Source organism: Harpegnathos saltator, unplaced genomic scaffold, assembly GCF_003227715.2.
Source record: "Harpegnathos saltator strain DR-91 unplaced genomic scaffold, Hsal_v8.6 scaffold384, whole genome shotgun sequence".
NCBI classification, from domain to species: domain Eukaryota; kingdom Metazoa; phylum Arthropoda; class Insecta; order Hymenoptera; family Formicidae; genus Harpegnathos; species Harpegnathos saltator.
In genome coordinates, this window is record NW_020230188.1 from 1 (window position 1) to 14487 (window position 14487).

Genomic DNA, 14487 nt, shown 5'->3' on the forward strand with positions numbered 1-14487 from the left:
GAGTCATATATAAAGCGTACGAAAACAAACAATCGGAAAGGCACGGTTCACCGTCGCTGACCTTGCCGATCAATGTTTGCCTGCGTCGTCCGTTAGCTGAAAATGAAAACACTCGTGTTTTCAAAGCATGCCTGTGAGAGATCGCTTCAACTTCACAATATTTTACGTCTGTTCCAAAGAGAATCATATTTTCAAACTGTCTCTATTGACATGACATAGATGAGATCTGCGATCGCATTATTGATCTTTCTTTGGACAAGAAAATCCTGAGAAGAACGCTGTTCGAGAATATCACATTTTATGTTTCAGGTGCCTTGCAGATTATCGAATCCGATGTAACAGATCAGCGGCGCGATTCTTTAACTCGTTATTGGAGTTAATGACACTTTCGTTATCGTTGCGCAGCTTTTCTATACCGTAGAAAAGCTGCGCAACGATAACGAAACTGTCGTTAACTCCAATAACGAGTTAAAGAATCGCACCACAGGGAATGCGTCGCTATGAATAACACGCGTGGACACGGAGTACTCCAAGTCAATCACGTTATACGTGAAACGTACGTATATTTAATATTATATAAAACTTACCTTTTTAAACAAAAAGGTAAAAAAAAGGCGCCAAGTACAAGCGTAACACGTATTGTGTTATTTTTAGAAGTATCAAACTCAAATTATTTTTTTATTGTATATATGTGTACATAAGTTTTTTTACAAGTAAAACTTATACTATAATAAAACTCTGCAACGCTTTCTACTGTACAAAAGAAATGATATATTAGGACAGTAGCGCCAACTGAGAAACCTAACATAACATAACTAAAACTCATTTAATACATATATGATAGCATTTTTATTATAATAAAATGTTCTTGTAAATTCTCTTTATATATATACGGCATAATGTTTTATTTAAGTTTATATAGTATTATAATAAATAAATTATAAACCTTCATTATAGAATATATTATAATAAAAATGTTGTCATATATGTATTAAACAAGTTTTAGTTCGATATAGTTTTTGATGCAGCCGCGCCAAAATTTTATGAACAATTAAACCTACGCGTAAGTTGCAAGTGTGTTTTGCATCGCGCGCTGCGCGCACAATTGTTGAAACCTACGCGTAAGTTAAAAGTGCGTAAGCACGCACGGTTATTAAAACTTACGCATAATTGGGCACGCACAGCGTGCGATACAAAACGTATTTGCAACTTAAGGCCATCACGTAGAAAAAACTTAACCGTAACCGTAAGGTTGTAAGAAAACTGACCAATCACAGTCGATCCATTCTCTTGCGACATTATAATAATCGACTGTGATTGGTCAGTTTTCTTACAACCTTACGGTTACGGTTAAAATTTTTCTACGTGTGATGGCCTTGATGGCCCTTACGTGTGGATTTTCTCACTTCAACTTGTTGCACCAGTTCAGCAGCGCAGACAAAACGAACAGGCCTATTGTCTGGCATAGAGATAGTAACTATGGTTGCAGCACGGACATAAACTGCCTGAAAGTGGATGTAGCATGAACTTCCACCATATGCAGATTTTACCACCGAGACCTGAAAGTGGATGTACTATCGTAGTTCCCCTCTCAAAATGGATGCAGATGGCGTCCTTTTCCAGTGCGGAAAGTCGGTGTCGCAGAAAATGGCGTATTGGCCGCTTTCAGGTTACTCTCTGCTATTATCATCGCTCTTCAATTACTTCCGGGTCCCTTGGAGCCCCCTTGGTCAATACGAAAATTTACCCAGGGTTGACAGTCTTTATATTACCAGAGAGGAAGCTGAGAGCGGCCAACACGGCGTTTTCGGCGACACCGATTTTTCGCACTGGAAATGGGCGCCATCTGCATCCATTTTGAGAGGAGAACTACGATGCTACATCCACTTTTAGGTCTTGGTGGTAAAATCTGCATGTGGTGGAAGTCCGTGCTAAATCCACTATCAGGCGGTTTATGTCCTTGCTGCAACCATAGTTACTCTCTCTATGCCAGACTATGCCCGAAGGCCTAAAAAGAGCGGGGGGGGGGGGGGGCGGGGAAAATAAAAGTACATATTAAATATTAAATCCTCTACATACATGTTGCCGTATCAAAGTCTCCTGTATAATAAACGATTTGATACGTCTGGAGACGCATGATGTATCGTTGCTCGCGTCCCGTTTCCTTCGTCCTGCTTCTCAATTCAGCATCCCGTCCGTTCCGGACATTCGCTCGTGGCACTGACAACGGCCGTCGGTGAGCATTTGATCCGCTCGGAGGAGCACATGTTAATTAACGCGACGAGACTTCGATTATAAATATCCCGCGAGTCGACGAAATATTTGAACTTTTAAAAAAAGCATCAAAGAAAATCACGTTGATGTCGTCATAGGTGAAATCTCACCCTGGTATATATTTTTTTATTTTCGAAATAAAAAAAAGCCAAACGAATGCAATTAAATGTTATTTATTATCATTGAATATTAGATGAAAAGTAGAAGAGTTATTGTCCGCAGCGGATAATCTAACATTTAATAAAAACGAGACAAAATTCGCATGAGATGAAATTCCACTTTTTAATGCTACCATGACCCTTAATTATTCTCCGAAAACGGCGTTACAACAACTTTGACATTCTGTACAATTAGTTGCTAACATATTTTCTAATCGTACACATTTCTCTTTAATTAACATAAAGCTAACAAATATCCGATGCTTCGACAGAATAATTTTCTTTATTTTCAGTAATCAATAAGTAGTAAATCAATGTCGCGTACAGTTGAAAGGTCTCCTCGCATTTCCCTCGTTGTCCCGGAACCTTCGAGAAAAGAAAAGATGCCCAAGGGCAAGTCTCTCTTGCTTCAACCGCCGTCGAAGCCCGCAATGTTTACATCGCGCCGATTGTGTTGATCGGCTTGCGAGCGACGACACTTTTTGCCCTTCGTTTGACGTTTGACGAATTTTCCAGGAATAAGAAGTCGGAATTTCTCAGTTGGCGTTACTGTTCTAATATATCACTTCTTTTGTACAGTAGAAAAATGTTGCAGAGTTTTATTATAGTTATAAGTTTTACTTGTAAAAACTTATGTACACATATATACAATAAAAAAAATAATTTGAGTTTGATACTTCTAAAAATAACACAATACGTGTTGCGCTTGTATTTGGTGCCTTTTTTTACCTTTTTGTTTAAAAAGGTAAGTTTTATATAATATTAAATATACGTACGTTTCACGTATAACGTGATTGACTTGGAGTACTCCGTGCCCACGTTATTCATAGTGACGCATTCATACTTTCCCTGATCTGTTACATCGGATTCGATAATCTGCAAGGCACCTGAAACATAAAATGTGATATTCTCGAACAGCGTTCCTCTCAGGATTTTCTTGTCCAAAGAAAGATCAATGATGTGATCGCAGATCTCGTGTATGTCATGTCAAAATAGAGACAGTTTGAATTAGCGTAATATGATTCTTGGAACAGACGTAAATAATTATTGTGAAGTTTGAAGCGACTCTCTCTCTCTCAGGCATGCTTTGAAAACACGAGTTGTTTTCATTTTCAGCTAACGGACGACGCAGGCATTAACATTGATCGGCAAGGTGGAGGGTAACCGTGCCTTTCCGATTGTTTGTTTTCGTACGCTTATATATGACTCCGTGATTGCGGAAAGGACATTGCGCCTCGGGCCGACGAACGACGCGCATACCGCGACGCAGAGTTCGCAGTAATCGGTTAATACGCGTTTCTTTGTCCCCGAATCTTACTTGCGCGAGTGTTAGAGCTAGAGTCAGTGTCGTCGCCAGTGCTACGACACTGATGGAGTATCCGGGGGTGCTGCGACGGAGTAACCAGAAGGAGGACGTCAGATCGAGAAGTCAGGATGCAGAGAACACTTGGAGCGCGCCGAGAGACGTGGACAGCGATACATCATATATGGTATTCGAGGTACCTCGAGTCATTATTATTACGCAAGATTTTTCTGATTTTAACGGACCTTACTCGAAGTAAGGACATACCCGAGTCGAAATTAGATCAGCATTCATAGTTTATCATCTGAAAAATAGCTTGAAATTTGATTATTAGTTAAACTAATTTCACGTAACATGAGTTCTACTTTTCTTTTCTCATAAAATATGAATGTCTATTCAAGCAAGGTTGCTAAGGCAAGCTAAGGTTTATAAATACAAATTTGTAATTATGTTCTTAATGAAAAATTGCACATAATTTAAAAAACTATGAATAATGATCTTAGAATCTGATATAAATTTTACAAGTGTTGATTTTTATTCGTCTAATAATGCTCAGATTGCTGTTTTCGTTTAGAATCTGCTAGAATGTCCGTTTCTCATTCTTGTTTATCTTTCTTATTGTACCGAATCAGAATTAAAATCTCTATTAGTGAAACAGCATTATTAGACATAACCGTTGTCTTTTTGCAGCATCAGCTCTTTTAAGAGCTACAATTCTCATCATTCTCATTAGAAAAAAGAAAAGAAAAAAAAAGAGAAGAAAAAAGGAAAAAAGAACTTTAAGAATGATGAGAATAAAAAGTGTTTTTCATTCCCAATTTCCTCTAATTCTTATATGATTATTTAATCCTTATATATTTATCTCACGCGCAGTTCTAACAAAGGCAGTTCTATTTACGTTTTTATCTCTGGTCTCTTTCTTGCGCTGTCAAGCGAATATATAATCAATATCAACAAAAATTACTCATTTAAATTAAGAATATAAGGATTAAGTACATATACATTATCGAGATAAACGAGTATTAAATAACTGCGGAATACGTCGCTGTTGAAGACTCATCATGGGCGAGACTGCGAGAGTAGCCAGATGTAACGTTCAGGTAAGACAAAGCTTGTTCACTATTGCGCATCTAGATATTCTGCAATGATTTTTCAAATTGGATGCAATTTGCAGGATCAATGTAGAATTAATATTTCGACTCGGGAAAGACTCGGGAATGAGAACAAATTGTCATTGCACTTGGACAATCTTCTGACACTGATTTATGGTATTGATCGATATTCGATTTTCAGTACTGATTTACTCTTTCATTCCTCTACAAGAAAACAAAATTGATACGACTCGTTCATTTATCCGCGTTAATTTGATGAATAAATTAAATATTGATCGGTCTTCAATTTTCGGTACTGATTTATTCTCTCATTTCTCTATAAGACAAGAAAAATTGATACGAATCAATCGTTTATTCGAGTTAATTTGTTGAGTAAATTAGAAAGATAAACACCCGAAACATGAGAACAAATTATCATTGCACATGGACAATTTTCTGACATTGATTTACGGTATTAATCGATATTCGATTTTCGGTACTGATTTACTCTTTCATTTCTCTATAACAAAAATAAAATTCATACGAATCGTTGATTTATCCGCGTTAATTTAATGAATAAATTAAATATTGATCGGTCTTCAATTTTCGATACTGACTGATTCTCTAATTTCTTTATACGAGAATAAAAATTGATACGAATCGTTCTTTTATCCGACTTAATTTGTTGAGTAAATTAGTAGGGTAAGTACCTGCAAGATGAAAACAACTTGTCATTGCACTTGGACAATTTTCTTGACATTGGTTTATGGTATTGATCAATCTTCGGTTTTCGGTACTAATTTATTTTCTCATTTTTTTATAAGACAAAAAAGTTGATACGAGTGGTTCGTTTATCCGAGTTAATTGTTGATTAAGATTAGAGCGGTAAGTACCTGAGAAATGAGAACAAATTGTCATTGCACTTGGACAATTTTCTGACACTGGTTTACGGTATTGATCGATATTCGTTTTTCGGTACTGATTTACTCTTCCATTTTTCTTTAAGAAAAAGAAATTCATACGAATCGTTCATTTATACGCGTTAATTTGATGAATAAATTAAATATTGATCGGTCTTCAATTTTCGGTACTGACTAATTCTCTAATTTCTTTATAAGAGAATAAAAATTGATACGAATCTTTCTTTTATCCAACTTAATTTGTAGAGTAAATTGGTGGGGTAAGTACTTGCAAGATGAAAACAACTTGTCATTGCACTTAGACAATTTTCTAACGCTGATTTATAGTATTAATCAATATTCGGTTTTCGATACTGATTTAGTCTTTGATTTCTCTATAAAAGAAAAAACGATTGATACAAATCGTTCATTTATCCGCGTTAATTTGATGAAAAAATTAGGTATTGATCGGTCTCCGGTTTTCGATACTGATTTATTCTGTCATTTCTTTATAAGAAAAGAAAAATTGATACGAATCGTTCGTTTATCCAAGTTAATTTGTTGAATAAGATTAGAGGGGTAAGTACCTGAAAAATGAGAACAAATAGTCATTGCACTTGGACAATCTTCTGACACTGATTTCTGATATTGATCGATATTCGATTTTCGGTACTGATTTACTCTTTTATTTTTCTACAAGAAAAGAAAATACATACGAATCGTTCATGCATCCGCGTTATTTTGATGAATAAATTAAATATTGATCGGTCTTCAATTTTCGGTACTGATTTATTGTCTCATTTCTTTATAAGACAAAAAAATTGATACGAATCATCCGTTTATTCGAGTTAATTTGTTGAGTAAATTAGAGGGATAAATACCTGAAAAATGAGAACACATTGTAATTGTACTTAGACAATTTTCTGACACGGTATTGATTTACGGTATTGATCGATATTCGATTTTCGGTACTGATTTACTCTTTCATTTCTCAATAAGAAAAAAAAATTCATACGAATCGTTCATTTATCCGCGTTAATTTGATGAATAAATTAAATATTGATCGGTCTTCAATTTTCGGTACTGACTGATTCTTTAATTTCTTTATAACAGAATAAAAATTGAATACGAATCGTTCCTTTATCCGGCTTAATTTGTTGAGTAAATTAGTGGGGTAAGTACTTGCAAGATGAAAACAACTTGTCATTGCACTTGGACAATTTTCTTGACATTGACTTATGGTATTGATCAGTCTTCGGTTTTCGGTACTGATTTATTTTCTCATTTTTTTATAAGACAAAAAGATTGATACGAATCATTCGTTTACCGAGTTAATTTGTTGAATAAGATTAGAAGGCTAAGTACCTGAAAAATAAGAACAAATTGTCATTGCACGTGGGCAAGTTTTTGACACTGATTTATGGTATTAATCGATATTCGATTTTCGGTACTGATTTATTCTTTCATTTCTCTATAAGAAAACAGAAAATTAATACGAATCGTTCATTTATTCGCGTTAATTTGATGAAAAAATTAGGTATTAATCGGTCTTCGGTTTTCGGTACTGATTTATTTTGTCATTTCCTTATAAGAAAAGAAAAATTGATACGGATCGTTTGTTTAACCGGGTTAATTGATTGAATGTTGAGGAAATTAGAGGGGTAAGTACTTGAAAAATGAGTACAAATTGTCATTGCACTTGGACAATTTTCTGACACTGATTTATGGTATTAATCGATATTCGGTTTTCGGTACTGATTTATTTTTTCATTTTTTTAAAAGACAAAAAAATTGATACAAATCGTTCGTTTATCCAAGTTAATTTGTTGAATAAGATTAGAGGGGTAAGTACCTGAAAAATGAGAACGAATTATCATTGCACTTAGACAATTTTCTGACACTGATTTATGGTATTAATCGATATTCGATTTTCGGTACTGATTTACTCTTTCATTTTTCTATAAGAAAAAAAAATTCATACGAATCGTTCATTTATTCGCGTTATTTTGATGAATAAATTAAATATTGGTCGGTCTTAAATTTTCAGTACTGATTTATTCTCTTATTTCTTTATAAGACAAGAAAAATTGATACGAATCACCCGTTTATTCGAGTTAATTTGTTGAGTAAATTAGAGGGATAAATACCTGAAAAATGAGAACACATTGTCATTGTACTTGGACAATTTTCTGACACTGATTTACGGTATTGATCGACATTCGATTTTCGGTACTGATTTATTCTTTCATTTCTCTATAACAAAAAAATATTCATACGAATCGTTCATTTATCTGCGTTAATTTGATGAATAAATTAAATATTAATCGGTCTTCAATTTTCGGTACTAACTGATTCTCTAATTTCTTTATAAGAGAATAAAAATTGATACGAACCATTCTTTTATCCGACTTAATTTGTTGAGTAAATTAGTGGGGTAAGTACCTGCAAGATGAAAACAACTTGTCATTGCACTTAGACAAGTTTCTAACGCTGATCTATAGTAGTAATCAATATCCGGTTTTCGGTACTGATTTAGTCTTTGATTTCTCTATAAAAGAAAGAAAGATTGATACAAATCGTTTGTTTATCCGCGTTAATTTTATGAAAAAATTAGGTATTGAACGGTCTTCGATTTTCGGTACTGATTTATTTTCTCATTTTTTTATAAGACAAGAAAAATTGATACGAATCGTTCGTTTGTCTGAGTTAATTTGTTGAATAAGATTAGAGGGGTATGTACCTGAAAAATAAGAAATTGTCATTGCACGTGTGCAATTTTTTGACACTGATTTATGGTATTAATCGATATTCGATTTTCGGTACTGATTTACTCTTTCATTTCTCTATAAGAAAACAGAAAATTAATACGAATCGTCCATTAATCCGCGTTAATTTGATGAATAAATTAGTTATTGATCGGCCTTCGATTTTCGGTACTGATTTATTCTCTCATTTCTTTATAAGAGAAGAAAAATTGGTACGAATCGTTCGTTTAACCGAGTTAGTTTGTTGTGTAAATTACAGCGGTAACTACTTGAAAAATGAGAACAAATTGTCATTGGACAATTTGCTGACACTGATTTATGGTATTAATCGGTATTCGATTTTCGATACTGATTTACTCTTTCATTGCTCTATAAGAAAAGGAAAAATTGATACGAATCGTTCATTTCCGCGTTAATTTTTTTTTTATTATATGTAAGTGGTCCATGGGACAATTAAATATTCGAATACATGTTGCCGTGTTAAAGTCTCCTCTATAATAAACGATTTGACACGTCTGGAGACGCATGATGCATCGTTGCCCGCATCCCATTCCCTTCGTCCTGTTTCCCTGTATAAAATGTCGAATTGAAACGTATTAAAAAGTATTGACATTTTGAATATGTCTGAATTCTGAATCTTTTTGATTCGAAGAAAAGGATTGAAAAGTATTAGTTTCCATTAAATTTTACTGCGCTAAATGCGAGACGGTCTCTTTCGCCCGGGTGCCTCACTAGGGAAATTTCCCTGGTACGCTAAATCCCGTAAGGCCATCAGTTTTTGTAGTATATCTCGTCGGTGCATAAGGTTTATATTACCTGTACATACATATTTTGAAACATTTTCTTTGGATATTATATCAAACGGATTTTGCATGTCACATAATATCCTTCGGACTACACGGACGTTATTATTTTGATCATTTCTTTGGTATTCATTGAATTATCCAGAACGCGCAACTGCCATGTTGAACGACTCAATTGTCGTGTGAAATGTTTCGATTTTCACAAATTCATATAAAATTTTTCATTTTTCACTGATTCACAAAAGTCTTTCACTTTTTATTAGTTCACGCTAGGGAAAAGATTCATGATCGCTGCCCCAAGCAGCTACAACGCTTTTCGAATCATCTATGTCGGCGCGCTTTTACTCCTCAGATTTCTGTCATTAATAACTCGATAATTATTGCGAATCTCGCAAAATGGTATGGGACTTTTATGTTTGTCTGAACCCAATCTATCTTCACACTTCGGGTTGGCAGCTAATCACCAGACACTTCGTATGATCTTCATGATATTAATCATACACAATGTCAATTCTTTTTTTTGCACATGTTAACATGTTAATTCATGTTATAAACGCGTAACAATGTGCGAGACCATACTTATCAAGTACGCTATTATGGTTATAGCACGGACTGCCACCACATATAGGTTTTACCGCCGAAACCTGAAAGTGGATGTAGCATCGTAGTTCGCCTCTCAAAATGGATGTAGATGGCGCCCTTTCCCAGTGCGGAAAGTCGGTGTCGTCGAAAACACCGTGTTGGCCACTCTCACGTTCATCTCTGATAATACCAATTGCTTCAGCTACGCTCATGATAATACAGCTAGCAACTATTGCCGGTGCTAGGCGAGCAATTTTTATGATGACGGGAATTTTATATTTATCTTAATCCGCTCTATGTCTCGGCTAGTTCGGCTAAATTCGGATGAGTTATCGTTGAGTCGTACTACGCATCTTTGTTGAAGACTGTGGCGACTCGTAGTGGAGATTTAGGAACTAACGGAAAATCGTTCCAAAGTCTCCGCTATGAACCTTCACTGTTTCCGATAAAGAGTTGAGGACGTAGTGATATAATTCAACGACAAGTCAGATTCATTCTTGCTTTTTAAATAGTGCGACTCGATGACGGGTAAATTTTGTATTCTTCGATAGTATGACACAAAAGCGAGCTTGATAGAATTTTGTTTCTATCTATACTGGAAAAGTAAAAACTTAATCTAGACGTTGTCTAAATTGTTTTGTCTAAGGAAATTACGTGCACACGTTGGTCACGAACAGTGATCAATGATTATTCATTAATCGACACTACGAAATTTCGATGTGTAGTGATCTGTGATATTAGTCATCAACATGCCCGCTACGGCTATGCATAAATTAATAACGTTTATAGGATTTACGTCTATATTACACGCGGCTTATTCTGCGGCGCAACGTGAGTATTCACTTTTGTATCTCATTGTTATCGTCCGCACTTGATACTATGTTTTGTTTAGGTTAGAAAATAATGTTGATTATTGGTTTTGCGATGAAGTTACCAATGCGTTCATTTCAGCGCACATTGCATTCCCTGTAGTTATAAAATGAAATATGTTATTTAAAACGATATATATATATAAATTTTAAGTAAAATATGTATGATTAGTTTGTTGAGGAAAAAGGGATGAAAATATAAAGCGGACAGAATGATAAAAGTAAATAGACCACCTTATGAAAAAATTTTGTGCTTGCAGATCGTTCGTATTTGCGAATCACTGAACAAGAGTTTACTACTTTGCCAATTGATGTAAGTTACAGTTTTTCATACTACTATTTATGTAAAAAGTTTAAAATTAATATAGTTAATGCATGTTATTTCAGAACTTGAGGAAACAAGATGTTCTCGGAATACTTTTCATATAGAATATTGCTGAGACTATATAATTTTATATTGTTACAGATCTTAATTCAAGGTATAGCCAGTTTGTTTATTGTCATGTACGGTGTCATGTACATAGCTGGTGATTTCAAAGAAATTCGGGCAGTTGTTGACTTGGAAAATAAATCTTGGGAGACACTACGAAATCTGCCATCTTTTCAAGTATTCAATCATCGTGGAAGATCTCTCTCACCGGAATATATAGTCTCAGGACTGTGAATAAAATGGCACTTCTTTGTACCAAATTATTGAGAAAATATTAGATATATAAATTTATTTATATTCATTTAAATTATGTCCTTCAACTTAGTAGATAATCAGGACAACAGTAATATAAAATATATAATGATTTTAAATACATATAAGTATATTTGTGTACAAATCTGCAACCAAATTCCTATTGTGTTCAGTTAATTCATTAAATATTCATTGTGAGTAGAATGAAATGTGTTGTGTCTAGAGCAACACACTTTCAGAGGGATGTAAAAATATAAAAAGAGTAATTGAAAATGTTAAAACTGAAACAGCTATGTGTGTATATATACAGGCATGAAATTCAATTAATGATTTATTGCTAAAAACAAGTGACACCAAATTGATCTTCCTCTGTAATTAATTCAAATTACGAGATCTCAAACACGACGAGTGGTTTTGCATACACATTTCACACAATTGTGACAGTAAATAGTACGAATAAAAAAGTTTCGCAATTTCGTCGAGTTTCATTTCTCTGTCCTTTATCTAACTGTAGCATTTTTATTTTACGAAAAAATTAATATTAATAGACATGTATCATGACACATCACTTTTTCTGTTTTTTCTTTTCAGCTTCTGCTTCTTTCTCCTTTTCGATCTCCGTCACGTATTCGCCTATAGTGTCTGTATCTAACATCTATATAATAAAAAATTATACATTAAAATAAATCGGTATTTTTTATCAAGAAAACTTTGCAATTTATAATTGTAAACTACAAATATATACCTGTAACGGCTCTCCGCGTCGCATCACTGCTATTTCCAAATTCTTCTGTCCAGATTGAACTACTTCAAGTAATGCTCTAATTGCTAATTTTATAGAGCCCTTTTCTGTCGACACCTCTTCCATAGTGTAATACTTTTCCAAGAATTCGTGTACAGTTTTGGCACTGCGACCCGTCGCATTTGCCTTTAAAGGAAATAAATCAATAAATTCGATTATTAAATAGTTGTAATCAGTTATAATTAGCTCTTAGTATACTATAATATATAGTAATTTCAAGATGAAAGGAATTATCTATTAAAAAAAGAAATCTTTGGTTTTTTAAAATATTTTAAGAAAGAATAAATTAAATTGGATCCTGATCAAATAAATCTTAATGATATATGAAGGATTAAATAGACCTAGAAATCAATTTTATCAATGTTACCTTCCACTCGTAATATATTCCTGATGGTTCTGTTTGATATAGATGTGGCACACCATCGTAATCAAATCCAGCTAGGAGGCAGGAGATTCCAAAAGGTCTACGGCCGTTACTTTGTGTATATTTCTGTTTTAAGCCTGTAAATAGTATATATGTGAAATTGGTACAGTTATTTTAAAATATTTTAAATTTAAATTTGATTTGTGATTACACATACCTGCAATATACCTTGTTATATATTCCAAGGTAACAGGATCTTCTACAGTTAATTTGTGACTCTGACATTCAATTTGCGCACGATTGATTAACACTCTTGCATCAGCAGTCAAACCTACTCCAAAATAGTCAATAATTATTTTGTCTTATAATTATATACAAGATCAACATTTATTTCAGTATTAATTTTATATACCGCACCTGCAAAGGCCATAACTACATGATCATCCAGGAGACATATTTTGCGTACTGTGCGCTCTTCTTGCAATTTAGCCACTGACTTTTTCTCCACACCTAAAACTACTACATCAGCCCCACGTACACCAACCTGTATCAGACCAGATACAACTCATCGACAGGATAAATACAATTTTACCAAAAAGTCTATGCAGCTGTAATTATATATATATATAACTTTGATGTAATTCTTTTTTGGTTTAAGAGTGATACGAAGAAAAGGGATATATATTATGTTTGCAAATAAACAATATAAGATAAACATGATAATTTCTGTCATTAATGCAGCTTCCGTGAAATAACTTAATTGAAACTTTTCAATGCCCTTCTTCCAAAATCGAATTCCTCTGAATTTTTTTATGAATGATATTAGAGTATGTTGATATAAACTGGCAACCCTAACCTAGCTAAAAAAAATCGCAATATCATACTCAGATCAAATGAATAAAACGGCTCGGAAGAAAACAAAATCTATTACAGTACAGTATTCAAGTGATTTTGGATTAACACATGAACGAGAATCTTTAAAAGGCAGACAGAGCGACTACCAAGGAAGAGTTAGGAGGTTATATCAAACTTCTGAAAGTACCGCTGTCGAACCCTTTTTCACAGCCTCTTGAGCATATTCCACTTGGAGCAGATGGCCGTCCGGTGAAAATACCGTGATCGCCCTGTCGTATCTCGCCGTCATCGCGTCGGTTGTCAAAAATTTGCACGATTTCGCTGAAAACTCCGAATGACTCCGCCGTTTCCCAAGCAGTTTGCAACTGCACCGCTTCGTTCCGGCGCGCGGACATGAACATGACAACGCATTTCCCTAGATTCCGAATGTCACCTGGACGGATTTCCATGAAGCGATATTACACATTCTCCAATTTCATTAGAGTTCCTTTCTTTTCGATCGCTTGACAATCGCCTCCGTTTCATTCTACAATCTTTCCTTTTTCGATTTTTTTTCTCTCCTGATATTCAATTACATAATTATCTTATTTTTAATATGCAAAATGTAGCACGTGTAATGACTAAAAGGAACGAGTCTGATATTGTATAATGTGTGAATTATGTCAGCCGTTTTGTCTCTTTTGGGTAAACATTATACGTCATCGAACATCACACATGATATTCAGCCATAAATATGATTTATGATAAATTATGCACTGCGGATATACCGTATTGCTGTAGGAATTCATACAAAAGATTACTCGCGTTTCTGTACTTCCCTGCGGTTTTCTCCGCTGCATGACATTTGACATAATCTCATGCGGCATTCGTGGGGAAATCCATCGCGGAGGAACTCCATTATTCTGATTCCTACGAAATTCAAATAGGTAGCAATTCCCAACAAGCGTTTCTTCACGCCCGGAAGTAGTTCCACTGATCATCGAATTATATAACGGAGGAAAAGAACTTCGCGCTTTCTCTCTCTCTCGTAGGTTTATTTA

At 34.5% G+C, this 14487-nt stretch overlaps 2 protein-coding genes across 2 annotated transcripts; one reads left to right on the plus strand and one right to left on the minus strand.

The window, feature by feature from the left end:
* Positions 1 to 10285: 10285 nt before the first annotated feature.
* On the plus strand, positions 10286 to 11900 carry EMC5 (ER membrane protein complex subunit 5). The gene is made up of 3 exons (XM_011146063.3): positions 10286 to 10706; positions 11005 to 11057; positions 11211 to 11900. Exons 1-3 carry the CDS (start codon positions 10625 to 10627, stop codon positions 11406 to 11408), a joined length of 333 nt encoding a protein of 110 aa, XP_011144365.1. The 5' UTR covers positions 10286 to 10624; the 3' UTR covers positions 11409 to 11900.
* Positions 11745 to 13843, minus strand: Prosalpha4 (proteasome alpha4 subunit). Its single transcript, XM_011146057.3, has 6 exons — positions 13635 to 13843; positions 13010 to 13136; positions 12810 to 12923; positions 12596 to 12729; positions 12172 to 12354; positions 11745 to 12081 (listed from the first exon to the last, which is right to left on the minus strand). Exons 1-6 carry the CDS (start codon positions 13734 to 13736, stop codon positions 11992 to 11994), a joined length of 750 nt encoding a protein of 249 aa, XP_011144359.1. The 5' UTR covers positions 13737 to 13843; the 3' UTR covers positions 11745 to 11991.
* Between the last annotated feature and the right edge of the window lie 644 nt (positions 13844 to 14487).

Excerpts from the sequence above, each read along its gene's own strand:
- EMC5 (XM_011146063.3), top strand. The coding sequence starts at position 10,625 with ATGCCCGCTACGGCTATGCATAAATTAATAACGTTTATAGGATTTACG. Across the intron at positions 10,707-11,004 it reads GGCTTATTCTGCGGCGCAAC|ATCGTTCGTATTTGCGAATC; the intron begins GTGAGTATTCAC and ends TTGTGCTTGCAG. Across the intron at positions 11,058-11,210 it reads TTACTACTTTGCCAATTGAT|ATCTTAATTCAAGGTATAGC; the intron begins GTAAGTTACAGT and ends ATATTGTTACAG.
- Prosalpha4 (XM_011146057.3), bottom strand. The coding sequence starts at position 13,736 with ATGACGGCGAGATACGACAGGGCGATCACGGTATTTTCACCGGACGGC. Across the intron at positions 12,730-12,809 it reads TATAACAAGGTATATTGCAG|GCTTAAAACAGAAATATACA; the intron begins GTATGTGTAATC and ends TACTATTTACAG. Across the intron at positions 12,355-12,595 it reads GAATATATTACGAGTGGAAG|GCAAATGCGACGGGTCGCAG; the intron begins GTAACATTGATA and ends TTTCCTTTAAAG.